General features: G+C 43.6%; 1 protein-coding gene across 3 annotated transcripts in view; it reads right to left on the bottom strand.

Moving 5' to 3' along the window:
* The window catches only part of unc5cb (unc-5 netrin receptor Cb), a 96,778-nt gene extending 75,680 nt beyond the window's left edge, over nucleotides 1-21,098 (bottom strand). For 2 of the 3 annotated variants that reach the window (XM_028980940.1, XM_028980941.1), the window contains exon 1: nucleotides 20,733-21,098. In XM_028980940.1, coding sequence (XP_028836773.1) covers nucleotides 20,733-21,000 — 268 coding nt within the window. In that variant the 5' untranslated portion in view covers nucleotides 21,001-21,098. Of the gene's footprint in view, nucleotides 1-20,183; nucleotides 20,210-20,732 lie in introns of those variants that run through there. The other variant, XM_028980944.1, reaches the window with a different exon arrangement.
* Nucleotides 21,099-23,310: the final 2,212 nt, after the last annotated feature.

Here is a 23,310-nt window from a genome sequence, read left to right as displayed (position 1 = left end):
CCAAGCTCTCTATGAGAAAAGACGTAACAAATATGACATACTGAATACTAAATGTTTAATAATCTTACATATTATGATTTTCCAATCATAATATGTAAGCCTGTGTAAGCCTGAGTTAAGAAAATGGCTCTTCAGAAGTCTATTTTTATATTTTTCACCATTCTCCCCTTAATGTGAACTCTTTTAAAATCAGATTTAATTATTATACATTTTTATTAGTATATATAATTTTAACTATTAATGTGATAATAATGTTTTTCATGAAAATCCTAATTTCTAATTATAATTATTATGAAATATTTACATCTTGTATTTTATAGCGTTATACATATTTTTTCATATCAGTAAAACAATTAAGAAAAATTAGGATTAAGATTAGTGCTGTAAGTAAAATGTAAATAAACTAGCCTTGCCTTACTTTTCCCATTTCTGATTAAAAACGTTATTCTTACTTAAATAAAGTTTCACAAAGTTTCCCACCCACCCTTGCTTTTCACATTTTACTCTGTTAATGTTAACAGATGGTCCACATGCAAAGAAGAGTCTAGCAACTGATGCAGGTTTATGAAGGTTTCCCCACAGAGATAAAATGGTACCTGATGCCAAAGTTAGAATCCACTGAGGCTTCTTTAAATTTTTTTTAGCTTTTCTCGCAAAATTCAGCTGTGACACAAAAGGTGAAAACTTTGCATTAGACCCACTCCCAGTCAAATTTACACACACAGTGAAGGTGTTGGCCTGTGGTGCATTAGCAGCACTTTAGAGGACAGATGGAGGGAGGTGTGACTCTACTGTCCTCCAGGTGGGGGGGGGGGATTCAGCCTGTCTCTGGCAACCCTGGGCAGATAATTATCAGCACCGACAGTGCGCACCACCGCCTCAGCGTCTGCTGCCACAGCCCTGCCCTACCGCCGGCAGGGGCCCAGAGAGACTGTCCGAACACAAACAAAGACACGGTGCACACCAGGAGTTGGCCATGACCCTGCCACACCCAGCCAGCAACAGCCAACACCAACTGTAGCACCGCAGCCGCTGCTGCTATCGTGTTATTTTTGAAAAATGTGCAGCGGCAAGAACAGCCTTTATTTAGTTTGTTCAGCTGTCATCCTGTCTGCTGATCAAAGAAAGGCTGAGAATGTGCTTATGGCGGTCCAGAGCGTGACAGACTGTAAACAGAGGACCTACTGAAATGATGAGGTGACACTACAGCAACGCAAGCATAAACTACACAGCAGTGGCATAATTAAGATGACGGGAAATGAATGAAAATAGCAGTAGTGCTGTAATAAAGCAATAAAAACGGCTCATCACTAACTGGCCCCGAGGCACTGCTGGAAAGGTTTACTGTCTGTGAGTAATGGCCTCCCTCTCACTGGGTCTTCCCCAAATACACTTGTCAAAACTTTTTTCCGGTAACGTTACTGTTTTTGGCTAGTGTCTGAAACTAGAGCTTTTCATCTGCAAATACAAATGGGTCCAGATTGGGAGCTGTGCAAAACTATACCCATTTTAAAATTGAGTCATGTAAAACTTTTAGAATTTAAATTGCATAGCTCATCACCCTGTCACACATTCACAAAACAGATGCTTTCACAATATATCACAATCACAAAATGTACACACACAAGCCTGAGTTCATCCTTCGGGATGGTGATATAATAAAAAATGAAATTCCACAATCATATCAAAATGCCATAAATTCCACACATGCAGATCAAGAGGGATCATCAGGGATCCACAAAACGATGCACCTAAAAAAAAATAAGGCAAGACAAGGCTTGATTAAGATGAGGAAAAAAATGGTCTTGCTGTAGATGTTCTGAGTTTTTCTTTAGGTGCATCGTTTAGTGGATCCCTGATGAAACCTACAAAATCCTCCCTGTTCTCTTGTTCTGCATGTGCAGTAAGTCTCAGTGACAGTAAGCAGGTTTACACCGGAGTGTAATCACAAAGTCAGCTCTGCTCCACACCTTCATGTTAATTGGGGAGATTATCACAGAGCTGGAAGACAGGATGAAGGCTTCGGTGAAGAGCGCAGGTTCCTGTGCCATTATTATCCTTTCCTGTTTGTTTACCTTGGTGACTGAGCGCAGACACGCTCTCGTTTCTCATGTACAGAGGAGTTCAGTCTTGTGTATTAACATCAAAAGGCCTGACTCAGAACTGCATCTCACATACACACATCCAAACACACACGGAAACCCATAGGAATTTAGACCATAATGTACATGCACAGTCATGACTTGCGTCTGAACTTCATTTTGCTCTCTCTCTTTCTCTCTCTCTCTCTCTCTTTCTCTCGACTTAGGTTTGATGGCTCTTGTGTGTGCAGCCTTCACATTCTGTAGAGCCCCGTGGAGATCATGTGGTTGCTTTGAGCTGTTGGTTAAAATTCTAAATAAAGAGTCACTTGTCATCCCAGGCCCCATCCAACCCCAAGTTCGGTCTCCCTCTCTTCACCCCCTTCATCCCCTGTCAATATTCTGGACCCCAGCTTTAAAATGCACCTCCTGTTCAGTATCTGAATGCTGACTTATTCCAGCCCTGCCATCAGGGTTTATTTAATAACCATAGAAATAAAGTCAACAACAAGAGCTCAGAAAACTGCCTCTGTTGCTCCCCTCCCGGCCTCCCAGTTTGATGAATAAGGCCCATCAGGCAGGCCAGCTGCCCCAGAGGCACTCAGGCTGCCCCTGCGGTGCTTCAGGAACTGAGTGAAGGAAACAAATAGGGAGGGGAGGACGTACCGGCGATGACATGCCAGAACACACACTGGGCTGAGAGAGTCGGCCAGACCTCCACAGACCCCGCAACCACCCCGGAGCCAACGGCCGGCAGGAACATGTGGTGCAATATGTACGCGCTCGCAGCACGTTGTGTCTCTCATCGGCCCCATCCAGCAGACCAGTTTCTCATGTCTGGTGCAACTTCCCACGGCCCCGTTCTCACTGCCTGATCAATAATAAAGCAGGAGTGTGTTCCTTCAGTTATCTTCAATAATACTTAATGTGGTGGTAGTGCTGGTAGTAGCCTAGTCTGTAACACACTCGCCTGTGATGACCACCAAGACTCAGGTTCAAACCCCACTTACAAACATTGTGTCCCTGAGCAAGACGGTGTTTTGCTCCAGGGGGACTGTCCTTGAAGCCACTGATTGTAATTCACTCTGTACTAGGGCGTTAGTTAAATGCTGTAAATGTAAATGTACAGATGGCCATAAAATACAACTTCATAAACTGCAGCTTAGTGATTTGTGTTTACCTACTGCTGAGATTGGGTGCTTTTCAGAAGATCCTCTTTAAACTTCCAAGAAAAGATATTTAGAAATGTATTTATTTATATTAATTTCCTTTCCTGCTGTTAATGCTGACTGGCAGCATCATCTTCAAACAGTCCCAACAAAACACCAACATAATTTTGATTATTTTACATTTACTACTGACTACTGACTACTGACTGTCTCTCTCACCTTCACCTCATACCATTTTATTTGTTTATATTCAATGAAATCCCCCTTCCTGCCCTTTTGGGGGTATGTAGTATGAAGTAATTGGTCACAATGAATGCTTGTTTTGATCAACTGGTCATCAGAGTGTAAAAGTCATCACATATAATGAGTTCTTGTTTCAGGCTGATGTGGCAAACATACATATATAATAAAATAAAAGAAAGTTTCTTTAAAAGCAGAAACAGTAATGACAACATGAGTAAAAATACTTTTGGTTTCCATCTGCCGGGCAGCGCTGTCCAGCCATGTAAGTTCAGAAAGGATCTGTGCAATAAGCAGCTAACTACAGCATCAACAGCCAGTCGCCCCCCAGGAGCACTGCCAGAGAGAGACCCAGAGAAGAAAGGAAGAGATGCTGCTGAGATGAGGCAGAGCCTTCATGGACGTCTTTGTCCAGTTATCATGCACATGTTTCTGATCTTTTTCTCTCTCTTGCCTCTGTCCATTTTCCGATGATGAAAAGGACAGCAGTGGAAAGTAAAAAAAAAAAAGATGGAAAGAAGTAACTGGTCCACTGCCTTTAATGGGCTGGCATTTTTCAGATGAGAAGCCATACTGTGAGGATGTTCTGATGCAGGATCTGTCAACCTGTGATGCCATTACCCTACAACCAATACCACATGTAGTTATGATGTAGACAAACTCAGTTAGTGTACAGAAGCACTTCAACAAGAGGTTCCATATGTTCTTCCACTACTAGTTTAATTTACATTCATTCATGACATTTATCGCCCCTTATCCAGAGTGACGTACAATCATTAGTTACAGTGACAGACTACCTGGAGACACACAGACTACCTGGAGACACACGGGGCAGTGGTGGCCTAGTGGATAAGGAAGCGGCCCCTTAGTCAGAAGGTTGCTCATTCGAATCCCAATCTGCCAAGGTACCACTGAGGTGCCACTGAGCAAAGCACCGTCCCCACACACTGCTCCCCGGGCGCCTGTCATGGCTGCCCACTGCTCACTCAGGGTGATGGGTTAAATGCAGAGGACAAATTTCACTGTGTGCACCGTGTGCTGTGCTGCTGTGTATCACATGTGACAATCACTTCACTTTTTTTTTTTTTTTTTTTTACATTAAGTGTCTTGCTTATGTACACAATGGTAGTAAGTTGGATTTGAACCTGTGTCTTACCCACTAGTCTATTACCACCCAGAAATGTTCAAGGACAGAATTTTTTCAGTCTTTCAGACCATCTTGGACAGAGTGGCCAGAAACAGGGTTAGACCTGTACATGTGATTTATTTGTTGAAGTTACATAACATTTATCTGGATGTTGCAACTCCAGTAATACAATTGATGCTAAAAACCACTGGGGCAGTCGTTGGCCTAGCAAGTAAGACAGCAGACCTGTAGTCGGAAGGTTGCTGATTTGAATGTTGAGGTGCCGCTGCGCAAAGCACCATCTCCACAGACTGCTCCCCTGTCATGGCTGCCCACTGCTCACTAAGGGTGATGGTTAAACATGTGAACTGTGTGCTGTGCTGCAGTGTTTCATAATGACAATCACTTGACTTTCAAAAAGATTTCAGATGTACTAGTCTCACTTTTACTGTGGCTATTATTAAAAGTCAGGCCATAAGTGAGTTCTTGGTAATCATATCAATACATCATTTTTAAGTTTTTTTCATAAGATGATGGCACATGCTGAATATTTCTTTCAGTTGTCAGTCTGTTCTTAGCAGATCAAAGCGCTCTGGCTCCGGACATTTTGCCTGGTAAACAGGTCAGACTATCAAAGCTGCAACCCGCCCCCCACACCAGTCAGACAGACTTCGGTATGAGAGCCCCGCCATGGGGCCGGGGTCCAACAACAGCTGGCTCGGGTTCAGGGCCCCTCAACCTCAAAGCGGCCTGCTGGTTTACTGAGTGCATGCAAAAACATGGTGATGAATAAATGAGACTCAAAGCACATGTGAGGAAACTACTGCACAGCGCACTTTAATAAATACACGTTGATGTTAACAGACCGACTGCTAAGATGTCCTGATCCATTTCTGCCAAACATTGCAGGTTTAGTAATCAATATATATAATCAATATCTATAACTGGAATAACTGGTAAACCAGGGTTGAGAGTTGACAATGGGTTGAACTCTGACCCGGGGTACCCGTGGCAACCACAAAACCTTTCCCTGAGCCTCTGCTTCCTGCGGTGACAGACATGATGGGCGGTAGGAGCTTCAGACAGATTAAATATGACTGATGGGTTGCGTTTAAAGTCAATTAGATATTAACTGCAGAAGCTCATTTGTCAGGTTCAGGTGTTCAGACACTGCAACATTGATAAAAGTGAAATTCGAAGTTTTTAAAACAAAGTTCACTCATTTTATCAATGCATTTTTTGTATCAAGTCTGTTTTTCTTAATGAGGTATTGACAGCTTGGCGGAGTGGGTTTATACTGTTAACACAAGACTTTACACAAGTCTTGGTCAGACATTCTTGACTGCCCTGGACATCATCTGTACATGACTGGAGTCAATTATTCTTCAGAAGAAAGGTTTACAGGGCACTTCTCTCTAAAGCAGTCTGACTCCTGGTGCCACCCATAAATGTGTTTGGTTTCCCTCAGAATAACCGCTGTCCCAGCTGGCATATGGTTCGCTTTTAACAGTATAACATGCCACAAGTGAGCAAAGCAGCTGTGAAGCTGCAAACTGGCAACTTATTTCACTACAGAGGTGATGTACAGCTATGAAAGAAATCCTGTCACGCTGTGCCAATGGTTAATTTTCAGGACTATACAATGCACTTTTTTTTGTATTATGGTATGTGATCAAATGAGGAATAAGTGAATACAGAAGTGCTAAATAAAATATAAGAAGTTATCATTACATGTCATTCCAGCTGGTGGTGCAGGCAGGGAGGCCAAGACTGAGGAAGCTGGTAATTGGGCCCTAAGTTAAAGCTCATGGGACTAGACGTATTCCCATTAAGAGGAGGCCCTTCATAATTCTGTGTTTATATCTACAGCATTACGACCGGGTCTGGAACAGAGCTAATGTGATTTTTAATGGTGCTTTTGACTTAATCTGTTTAGAACATTCACTCATGTCACAATAACATCAGACAGGGTTTTAAATGAAATGTCACATAAACTAAATGATAAACCATGCAAAATTCAGTAAAAATAATTACATTTTGGGAGCATAATGTATACTGCATATAATATGGGGCAGTATTGGCCTAGCAGTTAAGGAAGCGGCCCCGTAATCAGACGGTTGTTGGTTCAGATCTCAGATCTCGAGGTGCCACTGAGGTACCACTGAGCAGTGTACCGTCCCCACACACTGCCCCCCCAAGCACCTGTCATGGCTGCCCAATGCTCACCAAGGGTGATGGTTAAAAGCAGAGGACATATTTCATTGTGTCACCGTGTGCTGTGCTGCAGTGTTTCACAATGACAATCACTTCACTTCATTATATATAATAATGTATATAATACATAAAACAAATCATTCATATAAAAGCACTATTTGTACTATTATTATCAGTAATATTGTAATTCACAAATTCTTCAAAAACAAAACTAAAGGTCTATGAATCATCAGTCAAATGTATGAAATGTAGTAAAATATTAAAATGTACTAAAATATTGTTTTGCAATAAAATCAAAACAATTTTTTACTATTTAAAAATTGCCATGACTGGTATACATATTAATGATTAATTATAATATTCTATTTTTTGCATTTGGCACTTAATAGCCAAGATTAGCTGTAGCTGGTACAGGAAGAGGCTCCTGCACATTTTTTCATGCTCACTAGACTCCATTTCTGGATGCTGTGAAAAACATACTGAGATGTTAGCAAACACGCCTCATGTGCTAAGTCTGGTTTTCACAGGTCATAGGTGCTCCTACCCTGCTGACAACACTCCTTCCCATCGGCATCGCTCCACTCTCAGTTGCTGCCGGGAAACAGCAGTTAGCAGTTCATAAAAACCTGATGACCCTTCATATGATGACATTTCAACAGTGGGGCCGCCAATCAACACCTTGATATGAAAGAAGGACACGACTGCTTACTGCAGCAAACACGACAGGGGAAAAAATAGCAAAGTAATCGCTTTCCCTCCACAGCTATGTACTTTTCTTATGGAGAAATGAAGTGACCATGAATAGTGAAAAGGAAAAAAAATTTTTTTTTTCCCCGTCTCAGTTACAGTTCTCTCTGTTCCAGAGTCAGACTTTTTTTCAAATGCGCCACGGTGGAAAGCAGCCTAGAAAAACACAGAGTGGAAAAGGTTTCAGCGAGTTAATTAGAGCTGGGTGAGGTCCGCGAGGGGCCGCGTTGTTGATGTCAAGGGCGGTCAGCATCAAAGGGCCAATTCAGACGGATCGAGCGACATGTTCTTCGCGCCACCGGCCTGGAAAACACGCTGTTCACTGTTTTTCCTTCAGACTGACGCAACAGTATTTTAAATGGCAGAAGAAACGCGATGATGGGAGACAGAGGGACAGATGGATGACCTGTGACCTTCACCTACCAGCAGGGAGTGAGAACTGTTCATTAATCTCCATTCTTCATCTCTGAGGAACATACACAGGCAAAATATAATTTTATGTAGTACAAAAACCCTTTGTGCACGGTGGTGTTGAACAAAGTCTGGAGTGAATGAACTATTTTATAAATGATGTACGTGAACATGAGTGATGAAGCCCAGCAGACAGACACTCATATGAAAAGCATAGCATCCCATTTATTTTATAAAAGTTATAATGAACGTGAACTCCTTTATTTTCATCGGTATGAATGGAACTACATTTACAGCATTTATCAGACACCCTTATCCAGAGCGACTTACAATCAGTAGTTACAGGGACAGTTCCCCCCTGTCGACACTCAGGGTTAAGTGTCTTGCTCAGGGACACATTGGTAGTAAATGGGGTTTGAACCTGGGTCTTCTGGTTCATAGGTGAGTGTCTTAGCCACCAGGCCACTACCACCCCACTACAATGGGGTGAACTACAATGGAACATTAGAACACTGGACATCAAATACACACTATTGGTAGTGTCGCCGTGTAGATTTTAGCTCCTCCTCTCACTGCTTCAAATAACTAACATTCAGCCGCTTCCTGTTCCCATGTGTTCATTTCCGAAATCCAAGAAGAAGACGTACATGACGCGAAGTTGGTCGATGTTGCCCCTGCCGCGGTGATACTACATTACACGCAACAGACACCGACGAGTTAAAGACGCAGTAGAATGACTTCAGTCGTCTCTTGACCTCCAAGCTCTGAGGCTCTTAGTGAACAGGCAGTGATCTGGAAGTGACTTCTGCGGTTGAATATAATACAGTCCCCCCGAGAGCCTGTGGGAAGCCATAGGAAATGGAAACCAGAAAGCTGATACAGGACTGAGTGCAGCACAAAGGCTGTTTATGGATCTTTCCATATCACAGGAACACAGGCACTGTTTATTTTAACATTTTCATAGTGTGTTGGGAAGAGAGGGGCATCTCAATGTATAGGAACAAAACGGCAGAATTGCACAAAAGAGCACATGGCAAAAAAAAAAAACTCTACGTAAAGCTCATTTGAAATCTGTCACCACAAAAGAAGAACTGTAAAAAAAACAAAACAAAAAAAAACCCAGATACAGCGTTCCCCTCCCCTCCCAGTTAAAGAATTCCCGTTTGATGTGCAGGTGCTGGTAAACTTTATCAGACCGACATACTTCTCCGTGGCTGTAATGAAAGGACAGACGTCGAGGCCTTGTCCCGTCGGCCCGTCGAAGACGCCGCGCCCTATTCAGGGCTTGGATTACATGGCTGGAGTCTGTCTGGGGTCGCACTCCACATGCGCTGCATTAGCAGGATAAGAGCACAAACAACAGGCAAACTAAACTGTTTACTCAGGAGTCACTCATCAGTTAAACACTCCGTAGAGTAGGTGGGGTGGGTGTGTGTGTGGGCTCGGCGCGGGCGGTGGATATCTGGGGACATAGTTCAACTTTAAGAGGAAGAGGGAAAGTTAAGAAAAGAAAAATTCTAACTAATTATAAGGAACCTATGATTTTTTTTCATTCAGCTCATTTTTTAATGGGTTTTTTTCAGTAGGCTTTGTCACAGAGCAGTTTTATAGAGGTATGAGTCTAAAACTCATCTAATGTCACACCATGTAATGATTGTGTTGCCAGTAGAAAGTCATTAAAATTGTGGTCGTGTGTCTTTTAAGTGAACACAAGACTAAATTAACCTAAAGTAATCCTACGTCTCTCTAGTATGTGATCCCCCTATCCCCTGTTTGGTATGAACAACTACGGACAAAGCAAGAGACAGGGACGCCTCTGTCTGTACAACGGCCCACAGAAGACATTTTCCTCCAGGATGGTCAGTTTTAGCTTAGTACTGATTTTAGCTTTAGTACTGATTTGAAAATAAAATGTGACACCAGTTTAGTTTAGTGCTGAGACACAGGTTTCGCTCATGTGGCTGGATGACCATGGGGCCCACCTCCTTGCGGGACGCCTGGCACACTGTGTCCCCCTGACAAATAGAACAGTGCTAATGACAGCATAAACAACATAATTAATGTCTTCCTGACATTTTCCCAGACATCCATACACCCCCTTTTCCACCCAATGAGGGATTATCTGTCAGACACTGGCTGAAACATCACCAAAACCAAACCAGACCCCTCCCCCTTCAGTCAGATCAGTTTATCACTACCTACGCTGCAGACAGTGAGTTTTGTAGAACAGACAAGGACAATGAGGAAATGACCTTCAGTCTGTGTGAGTGAGCTGACCACCCCTACAGTTCCTGCATTCCTCGACAATGCCATCTCTGATGACAAATCCGCCCCTGGGGAGCTTCCAGACACAGATACCCCCGTCTGTCGCAATGGATCAAGGAATGTCAGCTGGCAGGTAGGGCAGCAGTGCACCCAGGGATGTGGGAACCAGGAGACTTGAGAAGATAATGATATAAGTGACTTCACAGAGTTCACAGGGGTCATGAAAGACATCAGGGTGTACGATGTATGACGCTCAGCCTGCCAGAGCTTCTTTACAAGGATCCCCCGATACCTTAAACTTCCTGATTTGAAAAAAAGGTAAAGTGTGCTGTTTTTACACACAAATATGGACAAAACCAACATAAATTCATAATTAATTATGAAAGAGCCTATAAAGAATAATAAAAAAGTTTAATGATTAATGAGCAGCATTTGCATTTAAATTTGATCTTAGTTCTGGTTTGTACGTGTGTTAGTTTTGGTAAAATTGTAGGTTAAATGGTGCAAAGTATCTCAATGATTATATTCTTATAATGAGCAACAATGTAATGCGTTGTGGCACATTTATGATCATCTGGCACATTGGTGGAAAGGCACTAGGTTCATGATGATGGACAGGCACTCTCATATTCATTAAAAGCTTCTGTTTAGGTGGTGATACATAATAATAGATATTTATTTATGTACTGGGTCTAAGTGGGCATTTTACTGCAGAATGAACCCTGCGCCATGATGTAAGAAACCTCTGGCCAGCGGTTATCTTTTCAAAGCTTCTCTGTCCTGATTCACCTTTTACCCTCCTCTCCCAGAATATGAAAAAAAAAATCAGAGGCCACAAAGCATTATTGTGCAATTATTTATTTGGACTCTTTCTACTCAAACTTCTGAGAAACTGCTTATTGCCGTGTCCAGGAGATTTAAATCAGTCTAATTGCTCTTCTTTATGGGGGGGGAAATGATAAAAATGTTTTTCATAAAGCCAGCAGCCATTTGCTCTTGCTACAGGACAGATTACAGCACTGCCACACTCACAGGCATATTCCTGTAGAATGAAGACAGATAGCAGGCATGAGGGGCTTCAGAAAGGAAATAAAAGGAAGAGAGGGGCAGAGAAGAATCAGGCCACACAGCTGGGCACCAAACACAAAAGGGCTGAAAAATGGTGCTGAGGGAAGAGGAGGATGATTAGTGAAAAGCTTCCCAGAAAAGAAGCTGCGGACCTGATTACAGAACTCCCCCTCAGAACCCGGCTTTTCATTTTGCCGGGGCCACAGGGACATTTCTGCGCTCGATCTGCATCTGACCACACCACCCTAATCTCTGTATTGTGGGCCTGCGGGCCCTCTGGGTCTCCGATTAACGGCACAGTCTCCGATCCAAACACTCACAGCCTCCAAGTGCCGTAACGCAATTAGAGAGTTGCGGAGAAAACAGCTAATGTGCATGCGGCACACTCTGTTTCATGGATCAGGTATTGAATTTTCTGCTTTTTAATTCACTTTCCGACACAAACAGGGGCATTAGTTAGATTAGAGAGATGCAGTGAGGCAGAGGCGGGGTGGCTGAGTAGATACATTCAGTGCAACTTGTCAATTTCAATCCAAACTTTTTTTTGCAGAGTGATTGTTGAACCTGCGGACTATGGAAAATGCCTAAAGACAAGGGAGAGAGACCGTTCAAGTTTCTATAGTCAGGATAATTAATTCAGCCCAAATGATTTAGATGGTCCATAATGACAAACCTAAGCCTCCCCCAACCGCTGACCCAGTCATGTGGAGCCCTCAGAAAAGTTCCACCCCCTGTTGCGATGCTGTGCCTGCAACTCTGCCCCATTTTTCATTCTATCCTCCTGTAATTAAGCTCAGGTGAGAGTAAATGGTGTGGTGGCAGAGGAATGAAAAATACAGGAAGCCGGGCCTCCAGGAATGGGCTGAAAACCACAACTCAGAAATAGATGGGTGCTGAGGAGACCACATCTTCATTTTAACACTGTGAGGGTGACCTGGTGTCATCATCCAAAACATGCTGAAAAGTAGCAGAGCCTTTCTAAACTCTAAACTACAAAGCACAGATTCAAATAAAATCATAATTTCACATATTAATAACATACATACTAATGCACACCAGACCAGATTTATGACTGTTGAACAGACAACATACTTAATCACACAATGTCAAATAAAAACTTAACTGCACTTAAATCATAATGAATGAATTGTACCATTGTACTTGATTAAGAGTGACATAACTGGGATGTGTTGCAATTGTTACATTTCGCCAACACCCTGTTAAACACAGAACAGATTTCTCTTTAACAACAGATTATTAGGAAAAAAACTCATTTTTTCCATCCAACATCTATCAAAAAAAAAAAAAAACAGCTTCGAATCCTTGTGTCTGTGTAGGGCCATTTCATACTTTTTACAACAAAGCCATAAACACCCTCCTCTGGGGAGAAAAAAACGAAGTGGAAACTGCAGAGCACAGTGGTGGTTAGCAAATCATTACCAGCTTTATTTGGCTCATAACAAAAATCGGCTATTCATCACAAATGGCATTACGCTGTCCAACGTCTTCTGCCGTGGCAAACTACAGCTACAGCAAAAATAGGAAATGAGGTCACGTCCTCGCAACTCAGCCAACAAAGCAAAATGTAAGTAAATGTCATGGCGCAGGCATCTCCTCAACAGCAGCCACAAATGACCACGTTCAGGAAGAAAAACAACATCCAGCCCCGACTCGGGTGACTCTGGTGTTTGTTCTTCACTCTGTGATGAGGTCACAGAGCATAAAAAAAAAGTCCGTTTCCATCCATGTTTTATTAGGTATGTATAGCTCAAACAGCATCTGAACAGCCACAGACTGTGACAATCTGAGATCTAGAGTACCCAGGTCCCATCTGTTCTCCAATCTCCACAGTCCTGAGAAATGCTCCAGATCTAACTTTGAGGTGAAATTTTACTACTCATATTTCACCCATCCTCTAAATTCAATTGGAACAGGCTTGTCAGAATGAAAAATTGCCCCCAAACGGGAATCAGACTGTCAGCGTATTTTGTCTGGCTAAAGGAGAACAAAAAAGAATCGGATTTCGGCTCTAAATCATTTCCACTGGACAGGAGAATGGCGGGCGTGCCGCCTGGGCGTGTGAAGACCCTCGTACCCTGCGCCTTCTGCAGTCACACTATCTCACCGAAAGCTCTGGCAGCTTTTTCAGCAAACAAAGAGCGGCGCACCGCAGCCCAGAATAGCCCGGTGCTTCCAACGCTGGAGTTGTGCTGTTTCGGTGGGATTAGGGAGGTGAGCGGAGTTGCGCTCGCACTCCTCTTTCCGAGCGCCGCGGCTCACTGTGCTTTTGTTGGCTGCCTTGTGCGGGGCAGAGCTTCACAACAGCGCACTCCCTCCACACCCTTCACAACAACCCGCCGCAAAACACATACGTGCCCAAGGCAGAGTGATTTACTCTTCCCGCAAATGTGTGCTGGGTGATGTTTTTTATGGAAGGGAAAGCCACATCTCCAGACCATCATTTAAAAATTGTGGTTTAAAAAAACTTTAGAAACCTTAGAAACCTTTAGAAAGGACTTGCAGGATCCGACTGCAGAAAAGACAGAATTTCTGTTCTGATTATTTGGTTAACTTGTTAAAAACTGCATAGCTCCATACTCCATAACTCCATAGTGTACATTTGGGGAATTCCTAAATGTTAGTGATGGAAAGGCGTGGTCAAAGTTATTTTTGTAGCTGAGATAGGAGAGGTGCTGGACCGCAGGCCCCCACACCACAAAGTGCTCATTAAACTAGTCTCCCTGGGCAGATTCTCTATTCCACTGTGTTCTATCCAAAGTGTGAACCATTCTCTATGTGAAGATGACTTTCATTTTCACTGTAGTGTTGAATCACACCTTTGTGTTATTGCTTGTGTAGATTAAACTGTATATCATGAAATGCTCTGAAGAGAATTCCAGTCCACAATTCATGAATGCTACATGCAGAAGGATGAATGTACAAGTAGATCAGTGGAGCTGAGCAACCTAAAGCAACGAGTGTCTATGACATCACTGAGGGCAAACCAGGCCACCCTCAAAAAAAAAAAAAAAAAACTCCATCAGAGAAGGTCACCAGTCAAGGAGCCCAGCAAGCAGCCGTTTGAGGCTGTAAAGGATTTACAGAGTTCCATGGAAGATACAACAATAATACAAACAACAATAGCGTAGGCACTTCACAAATCTGGGATTTATAGGAAGAAAGCTGCAAGTGGAAAAGAGTTCGCCAGAAGACGTGTGGGACCGTGGTTGAGAAGACTTAGGAATGGAGCATTTTGGCCTCACTGCTCTAGCTGGTAAAAGCTTAAGCACCCTCAGCATGCATCATCCTGAGAACACAACCCCATCTGTGATGTCTGCTGCAGTGGATACATCAGGAGTCTGAAAATACAGGGTGGAGCAACATAGTAAAATAAATGAGACTTGTGAAGATTCTGCATCGGAAACAAAATCCAGACAGCTCTACAGGCTCAGTCACCAATTAAAAATCAATACCACACATCATGAAGGCATTCTCTGTATGGAACTCTATGTAATGAGGTCAAGACTATAGAACTTTATGGAATGAGATCAGGACAAAATCCCTCACAAAAAAAAAAAATCAGTCCAACAAAACCATATACCTGAACAGTTAAACTGTGCATATTTATCCATGGCTATTGACATAATAACAAAGAATAAAAAAATAGGCAGAATAAAATACCTCAAATAGCCCATTTTCCACCCAATAAACATAAACAGACAATCATTCATTTCACAGTTTTTCTAAACAATTTTCAGACATGCCTACATTTTGACTCATAGCTGGCGTCATGGCATACAAACCACATACACCGAAGCTTTTGACCTATGCAAAAGAGAGAATTAACTTCTGTAACCAAGCATTGCATCTGAGAGGCTCTCAACTCTGACCTTACCTCTTTAAATACCATTACACTCTATGCTACCTACTTGACTGCTGAGGGAAGAATGTTGCTTAGCAACAATGGTAACAGTGGGAAAGAAATTTTATATATATATATATATATATATATATATATATATATATATATATATACACACACACACACACACACACACACACACACACACACACACATATACATACATACATACATACATATATATATATATATATATATATATATATATATATATTTATTTATTTATTTTTACTGCATCAGCCATTCACAAAGATTAAACTGAAGAATACGCTTTACATATAATTTTTTTTAATAATCAATGTCAATAATTGTGAAAAAATGCTCCTCTAAAAAGCTGTTGTCTGACAGACATTGCTTACTAAGCTGCAGGATCGTACATAGAACTGCTTCGTCACTGAAGACAGATCTGAAATTTTTTTTACAAATATGACATTGTTCCCTGAAGATTTTGCTCTAGTTTCGGATTGTGACCTAGGTTTGTTGTTCTGTCGCACTTACCTTCATGTTTAACACTTAAACATGTTTTCTGAGACAGAATGCTGAGGATTGACTCTAAGACATGTCCAAGCGTGTAATTAACAACATCTAACACAGTGAGAGTGTCTTTGGCATGTCTACTCCTAAATTGATTTTGTTTAAATGTTAAGCAGTAATGAGGTGATTACTGTGTCCTACAGTAGCCTGTATCCGGTCACACCGCTTCCATTAAAGAGCTCCAGGATTCGGACTCCAGAAAAACGAGCCCCAGTGAGAATGCCCTAGTTACGCACTCACAGCACTCTGGGCCCCAGAGAGCTCGCTGGGGACGGGGCTGCGCTCACATCTGCTGATTTTGCTAAAGTTCACATGCCCATGACATCATCAAAACAGCAGAAGTAATGCGGGAATTATCATTAATCTAATGCCTCCCCAGATTTTCATATTGAGAAGCCAATGCCCTGAGCAAAAACTGCCCATTACCCCTCACTCGCCCCTCAGTTAAAAGATGGACAAATTTCAATCCAAACTGTTTGTTCAAATCCCAATACATAAGGAGAAGACAGAAAAAATAACAAGATAAAATATGAAAGCAGCTCTCAATCTTTATGCATGAAGATGCAGCCCTGTTGAGCTGAAATTCTTTCAGGATCGTGTGTGGATAAGCGAGTGGAGGAGATGTGGGAAGCGTGTTATTCTGAAGGTGAATGCCTGGTATTCATACACGTTTATCTGCTCCCGTCTCTCGCCGAAGGTTTGGCTTTTAACACAAACAAAAAAGCTGCAGTGACGGGTCCGGGATAAGTCCATGGGGCTGAGGGAGGTGCCTGTGACCCTCAGATAAGTGACATCTTCCAGACAGGAGTCGGGAAACTCTGGGTTAAACAAACAACTCTAAATTCTAAAGATAACTTAGGAAAAAATGATGCCGTTCTCCGTATTTGCTGCTGAAAGAACGCTTGTTCGCTCTGGAACACTTCTTTTGTTCTAAAGAGGAACATTAGGTCAGTTTAATTCCCCCCAACTGTGCCCTCAGGCAAGGTTTGCTAATTACTGAGCACTAAAGGGGTACTCCACAAACCCCATTCCTCAAGACCCTACTGGGGCTAGTGCTCGGTCCGCGGGAGGGGAACATTGTCTCTTGTTTCTTAAGAAGTCTTAACACAAACCAGACCCTGGTGGAAACTCAGAACGGTGGCTGGGATGTACAAACGTTCATATTTGAACCACATAAAACCAGTAAAGGATAGCCCATTATCTGTGCTATGCTTTCAACTGCTGGGAGAAGGGGGAATGGGGGAGGGAGGGAGGGAAACGGCTGATAAATTGGAGGCAGGCAGTAAAAGACAGGACTCTCCTGTACTCATGTTTCCTATAGAACAGAGATTACGTCTCTCGGTGGCAGACAGCAGGGCTTCTTTATCAGAAGATGGAGGCTGAGTCTGGTCCAAAAGAGCCTGGCCGGGGTGATTACCGAGTCATACATGATGGATAATTATGTCGACAATGAGAATTAAGGGGTAAGTCAGCAAAGATTTGGCACCAGCAATGATAATTGCAGAAGCCATTTGGGCTCAGAGAAGCTTTTTTGCTGAGTGCTGCTGTAACACGTACGGCAAATGGCATGATTCTGCGTATGGGACAGAATTAACCTGAGTGTTATGCTCGTAAAACTGTACTTTAGTTCAACTGGGGTCATTAAAGTAAAGCTCAGATAAAATGATATGCTCTCTTTCTACACATATAGAACAGAAAGGCACAAATACAATTTTGACGAAACCCTTCAGCCTTTTTTTTTTTACATTTGCAACACTGAATTTCAGTTATGAATTACATGAATTAATTTTTTCTATATTTTCCATTTTTCCCTCCTTGCCACCTCATTGACATTGTCCTAGGAAGACAAGACAGCAACATGAACAGCAGCTCTGGTGTTTAATGCAAATGCAGCTCATGTAAAACATCTCTCTATTTGTGGTTCCATCTTTCTGGACATTTCTTCAGTCAGGATCCGAATTTCACCCGGCAGCCCTGTTCCTGCCTCCCTGCTTCACAGAAGCTGCTTCTAGACTCTCCCAACAGCTCCTCCACACCACTTCACCGGCATGAAGGGGAATTTTTAAAAATGCATTTTTCGGAGAAGAGCATCTCTATAAAGAGTGTGCCTCAAGAAGTTTTCCCCTCTGCCGGTGCAATGAGGGCTCTCCGTATGTAATGGCTCTTGTTTCCCGCCATTTCCTGCCCTCAGCCAGCCTCTCCTGCCATCACTGCCCCTGACCCTGCCCGGTAATTGAGTGTAAGGGGTTCCCCCAGAAGCCTGTTCACCTTCAGCCACCATGAGAGGTGCCCATTTGCAATTCGGAAGTGGGCCAATCCACCACGTTGGTTAAGGAGACCCAACCAGCACGTTTACGCCCATAAGCGTAATTTAAAAAAAAAATGCCATAATGACTGATGTGCTCCAGTGTTCATAACATAAAACTCTAAAAATATGATTAACATGACAGTGTGACAAAGAGCATATTGTTTGCTTTAATATTCCACATAAGCTACCCTCACGCTGTGTTACAAAGCATTTATGGTTTATATAGAGCAGTAAAGTAGTGCCCCGTCTGATGGTTATGAATGTGGGTAACGTCACCGCTTCAGGCCAGGAATGTTTCAGCAGTGTTGCGACTTGCGCTGAGCCGTGTTAATGACACCAGCGCGCTGCTATTAGACATGAAAGTTGCACCGATGCCCCTCCCGTGGCTTCTGTGACGGGGTGATTAATGTCTCCCCACCACCACGCCACCACCACCACCACCCACCCCCCCTTGCTCCTTTCACCAGGGATAAAGGAGAGAGGAGAAGGCAGACGTGGAAGAGCCACCTAACCCTGTAATTCCAATTTCAGAAGAACGTTCCACTGGCAAAACACGTCATTGATGGGCTTAAAAGAGAGCGCCAGTGAGCTGACATCATGGAAATGCCTAATGGTGAAAAATAAAGAAAATATCTTTTTTTTTTTTAACCACACACACACCAATCTCAGGTTAAATGCTTTCTACAGTGACGTCACCTGAACTCTGACCATTTTCTCTCACCCCCATGCCACGGCGCACACTGTACAGACCCAATAAAAGTGAAGGTCTCTGTGGAAACCTGACAGGAACGACCTCCAGGTTGCAGCGCGGGCGCGGGATGCCGTACGGCTCGCGCAGCACAATGCCCCCATTGTGCGAGCAGAGCGTATCTGCAGGCCAGCGCGGGAGCTGGAGCCCCTCGGCCGCCCCGAGACCCGCCGTAACGCAGCAGAGGAAGTGGTTACCTTGTGATCGCAAAAACATTTCTTACACGTTCCACTCTGACTGTGTGTGTGTGTGAGGGGAGAAAAAGAACTGTGTTAATCCTGAGGGTCACTTTAAAATGTACAGCAGCAAATAAACAAAGAGTTATTTTTGTTATTACTTATTACTAATTATTACTTATATTATGCTTATAGATTAAAAAAGCTTGTGAAGATGTAAATTCATCATGAAATCGACTTTGCTTGCTGTCGGCAGTCGTTTGTCTGGAGGCTGACAAACAAGGGGGCTTTTTACTTCTCTGCCTGAGGAGCGCACCAGCCAGGGAAAATCCCCCCAATCCCTACAGGATACCATAAAGTGCCTACAGAGATCATAAACGCGCCGTGCACATTAGCGTCCTGCCCCCGTTTCATTAACAAAGCGTCCGCACACTCAAACAGACACACAGGCTGCCCACCGCACCCTAAAAATCCACACACCCATCTGCTGCAGGACCCCGAAATGTCCCACTCGGCTCATCCCGCTGTCCTCTCCCAAGGCACAGTGAGTAGGAGGTGTTCTCCGTGCGGGTTTTTAGAAAATTCACAGCTCCTTCGTTCACAAACAACCCCAAAACAACAGAGCCGAGCAGCGGCAGTAGGAGAAAGCAGCCTCCCATGTTCAGGCAAACGCGTGTCGCTCATTAGGATCCAAAAAAAAAAATCCTGAGGGCCATTAATTAGTCACAAACAATATTCTCCCGGAATATCGACCTCTTAATGGACACCGAGCGACCTGGTTGGTTTCCCCATTATCGCCAGCGACACCGGGCCTCTGCGAGGTTCTGGAATGGGGATTATGTCATCCGCCTCTGCCCTTCAGAAACTGGATCTGGGCTGCCACTTCCCGGCCCAGTCCTCATTAACTATGCACAACGCTGAAGACCGAGCTGGAGACGCTCGCGATCCCTTCCTGTAATAAACGGCTAAGTGGTGTCGTTGCTGCAGACGCAGCTTCCAGCCCAACGTTTCACTCGGGGCTGATTTTTCACCTTGCTGAGGCCACGGCCACCTCATAAAAATACATAACATGTACAGCATACTCAGAATACTAAATATATATTTTATATAAAACACACATCGAATATAGTAGTGTTGTGAAGAAGAATTGCTCTCATGGTAAATACACACTAACCATGTCCTGTTCTCCGATCAAGCAGATCAATCCGCTCCTCACGTGAGTTTAATAAAGCCAGTAAAGTTCAGATTCTGTTTGGACGCAGACACACACACACACACACACACCAGTCTACAGAGAAGTACAAAGAGTGTACAGGAAACACACTCACATACACACACCCTTAACAAAGATGAACCGTTGCAAACGTCTGGCCAGTTTCTAAAGAAAAATGCCCTGAAGTGGCCTTTCCTGTAATAATCCAGGCAGAATTACATTAATTAACAGATATTTTAGTTTTCTTTGTTTTATTATTCGTATTATTATTATCCAGCCTCTTTTGAGGAACAGTATTAATGCAAACGGTCTGACTTTTTTTCAAAAGAAAAAAAATGAGAAAAACGGAAACTGTAAAAGCCATTTCTCGAGCCCTTCATCGCCATAAAAAGCAGAAGGAATCCCAAATCCGTTCCCGATGTTATAGTGGAGTAAAGGCGTGAGCGTGGACCGTTACCTAAAGACCCCACGCAGTGGGGCGCTCCGTTTCGGCAACTTTTCGGTTCTTACCGTGAGCCGCTCCGCTGCTGCCCGGCGCCAGCAGCAGCAGCAGCAGCAGCAGCAGCAGGGAGGTGACAGGTGGGACCATCTGAAGCTGCGGCTCCGGGGTCCCGGCGACGCTCTTGCGGCGAAGCCCCGACCGCGGGAGACCGGGAGCGGCGCAAAAGTCGGCGAGGGCGGGCGGAGGCGGGCGAAGGTCCCTCGGCGGCTCGCTTCTCCACGGCGTCCACGCAGGGCGCACGGCGATCGGGCGGCAGCCTGCGAGCAGCTTGCGCATGTCAGCGCCACTCCGCGCGTCACTCCCTGCAGCCTCCGGCCGCGTCCGCCTTCTGCTGGAGAACTGAGGGCGAGAGGAGAGTCCCGCACTCCTCCATCCCTTCTCCTCTCCAACCAATCCACGCACACGCACACGCAGGCGCACACGCACACGCAGGCGCAAAACCAGGGCTGGACAGCGGACGCGCAGATCCCCGGCGCTCTAATTAACGCCAATTAATACAATGCAAAATAGCAAAACGAATAAAGAATCCCTCCTCCTCCTTTCTCTTCAGACATTTTGCTCTCTTGTTTCTTTAAATGGGTTTCTTGATTAAATGTGATTAATGCCACAGGACACCAACAGCAAACAAATCCATTAGGGTCGGAGAATCTAATAAGGAAATTGGAATTTTCCCCTAAACACGTTTAGTCTGGCTGCTGGGCCCAGTGCTGATTTGAATCTCTTCCCAGTAATCGCTACAGACATGCTCTTTCCTCACACGCCCGATCAATGGCAGTAAACAAGGGACCGTGGTTTTCTTTCTTTCTTTCTTTCTTTCTTTCTTTCATTCTTTCCTTTCTCTCCATATCAGGCAGCAAGCGACCGTATAGGTTGAAGTAGGCAAGTGCAAGAAACTGCAGGAAAATGCTCACAGCATGCCTTCGGAGGTCTGGTGTAGTCCGATCCTTTACAGGTCTGTCTTGGTGGTGACTTTAGTCTCAGATTAGAGTAAATCAGTGCAATAGACCCCATTCAATGAAAAAAAAAAATTATTATAGTATTATTATAGGGGCAGTGGTGGCCTAGTGGTTAAGAAAACGGCCCCCGTAATCAGAAGGTTGCCGGTTTGAATCCCAATCTGCCAAGGTCCCACTGAGGTGTCACTGAGCAAAGCACCGTCCCCACACACTGCTCCCCAGGCGCCTGTCATGGCTGCCCACTGCTCACTTAGGGTGATGGGTTAAATGCAGAGGACAAATTTCACTGTGTGCACCGTGTGCTGTGCTGCTGTGTATCACATGTGACAATCACTTCACTTTTTTTTTTAGTATTAGTTCTACCGACAAACACACAAGTAAAGATTGTCCATAAAGTAAACTACATACAAACACTACAAAAACCTAAAACAGTAGTAAAAATAATGCTTTTGCTAAAACCATTGTTTTAAAAAAAATACAACCCTAAATCAGACAGCTGAAGGACTTCCCACTGCCAGTACATCTTTCTTTTGTGCTGTGCTGTTTGTTTTCAGCTGTGCCACAGGAAAGAGAATCTTAAATCCAACAGACTGTGTGTTTGTGTGTGTGTGTGTGTTTTGTGGTAAAATGGCCACTTTTGTTTCTTCAGGAATCCTTGTGGGTTTTTTTTTATATGAGCACCAAGACTCACCAAGGTCTCAGCACTTTCTTGCTTGCTTTCTTTTCAACTGTAGGTGATGAAAAAGTGCTCAGCCATAATGTCAGAGCTGCATCTGGATGTATGAGTTTTTAGACGTGGATGTGGATTTTCTTTTTTTTTTTTATAACTGCGGGCCTGAGAAAATATGAACTCTTCTCATTGGAGAATAACATACAGTGATGCAAACTTTGACCAAATTTCCTTGTGGAAGCAATTTGAAAGTCTGATAAATGTCTTTGAAGGGATATTGATCCAAAGGTCCTATTGTAGACTCTATGGTGCCTTAAATTTACATCCACCGAAACAAAATACAAAAAAAAAATTGAACAAGGATAAATGTGTCACTCCCACTTTAATGGGAACCCATGAAAGGTTGTATCCGGCATGACATTTTTACGGATAAGAGTAGAAAGAAAAATAAACAATAGAAGGCAAACCACAAGCAGACATTCATGCATTAAAAACATTTCTAGGCTCTGGTGTGAGTTTCGGGGTTGTGTAGAAATTTGCTCTTGTTTTATTAACACCGCTGACATGAATGGGTCTGCGTCAGGGGTTGACATGGCAGCTCTTAGGGATCCAGTGGAAAGACATTTTACTGGATCCAGCTCGTGACGTAACCGCAGTAAAACTTCCCTCAGCGTCCCGCCACACTCCTCCTCAGTGACATCACTCAGCCGCTGTTGTCCTGCTCTTATCACCTGTCTCCGATGACGGATGTGTGTCCTTGGGAAATCTGCATCTGCTTCCCACAGGGACCCTTGAGTCGGAAGCGCCACTGCGGCCTGTGAGTTGAACAGGAGTCGGAGTAACTTAGTTTAGGAGTGGCTGCTTTTAAATTCCTATTTAAATTGGAAATTTATTCTACCCATAAACCTTTGCTCCTTGTCTTTTTTAGAAAGTTCCGGATGGCTGCATGAGATGGGGATA

This window comes from Denticeps clupeoides, chromosome 5 (assembly GCF_900700375.1).
Source record: "Denticeps clupeoides chromosome 5, fDenClu1.1, whole genome shotgun sequence".
In the NCBI taxonomy this organism is placed as follows: Eukaryota; Metazoa; Chordata; class Actinopteri; order Clupeiformes; family Denticipitidae; genus Denticeps; species Denticeps clupeoides.
Note: the sequence above shows the minus strand (reverse complement) of the source record. Positions and strands in the feature narration are given on the sequence as shown.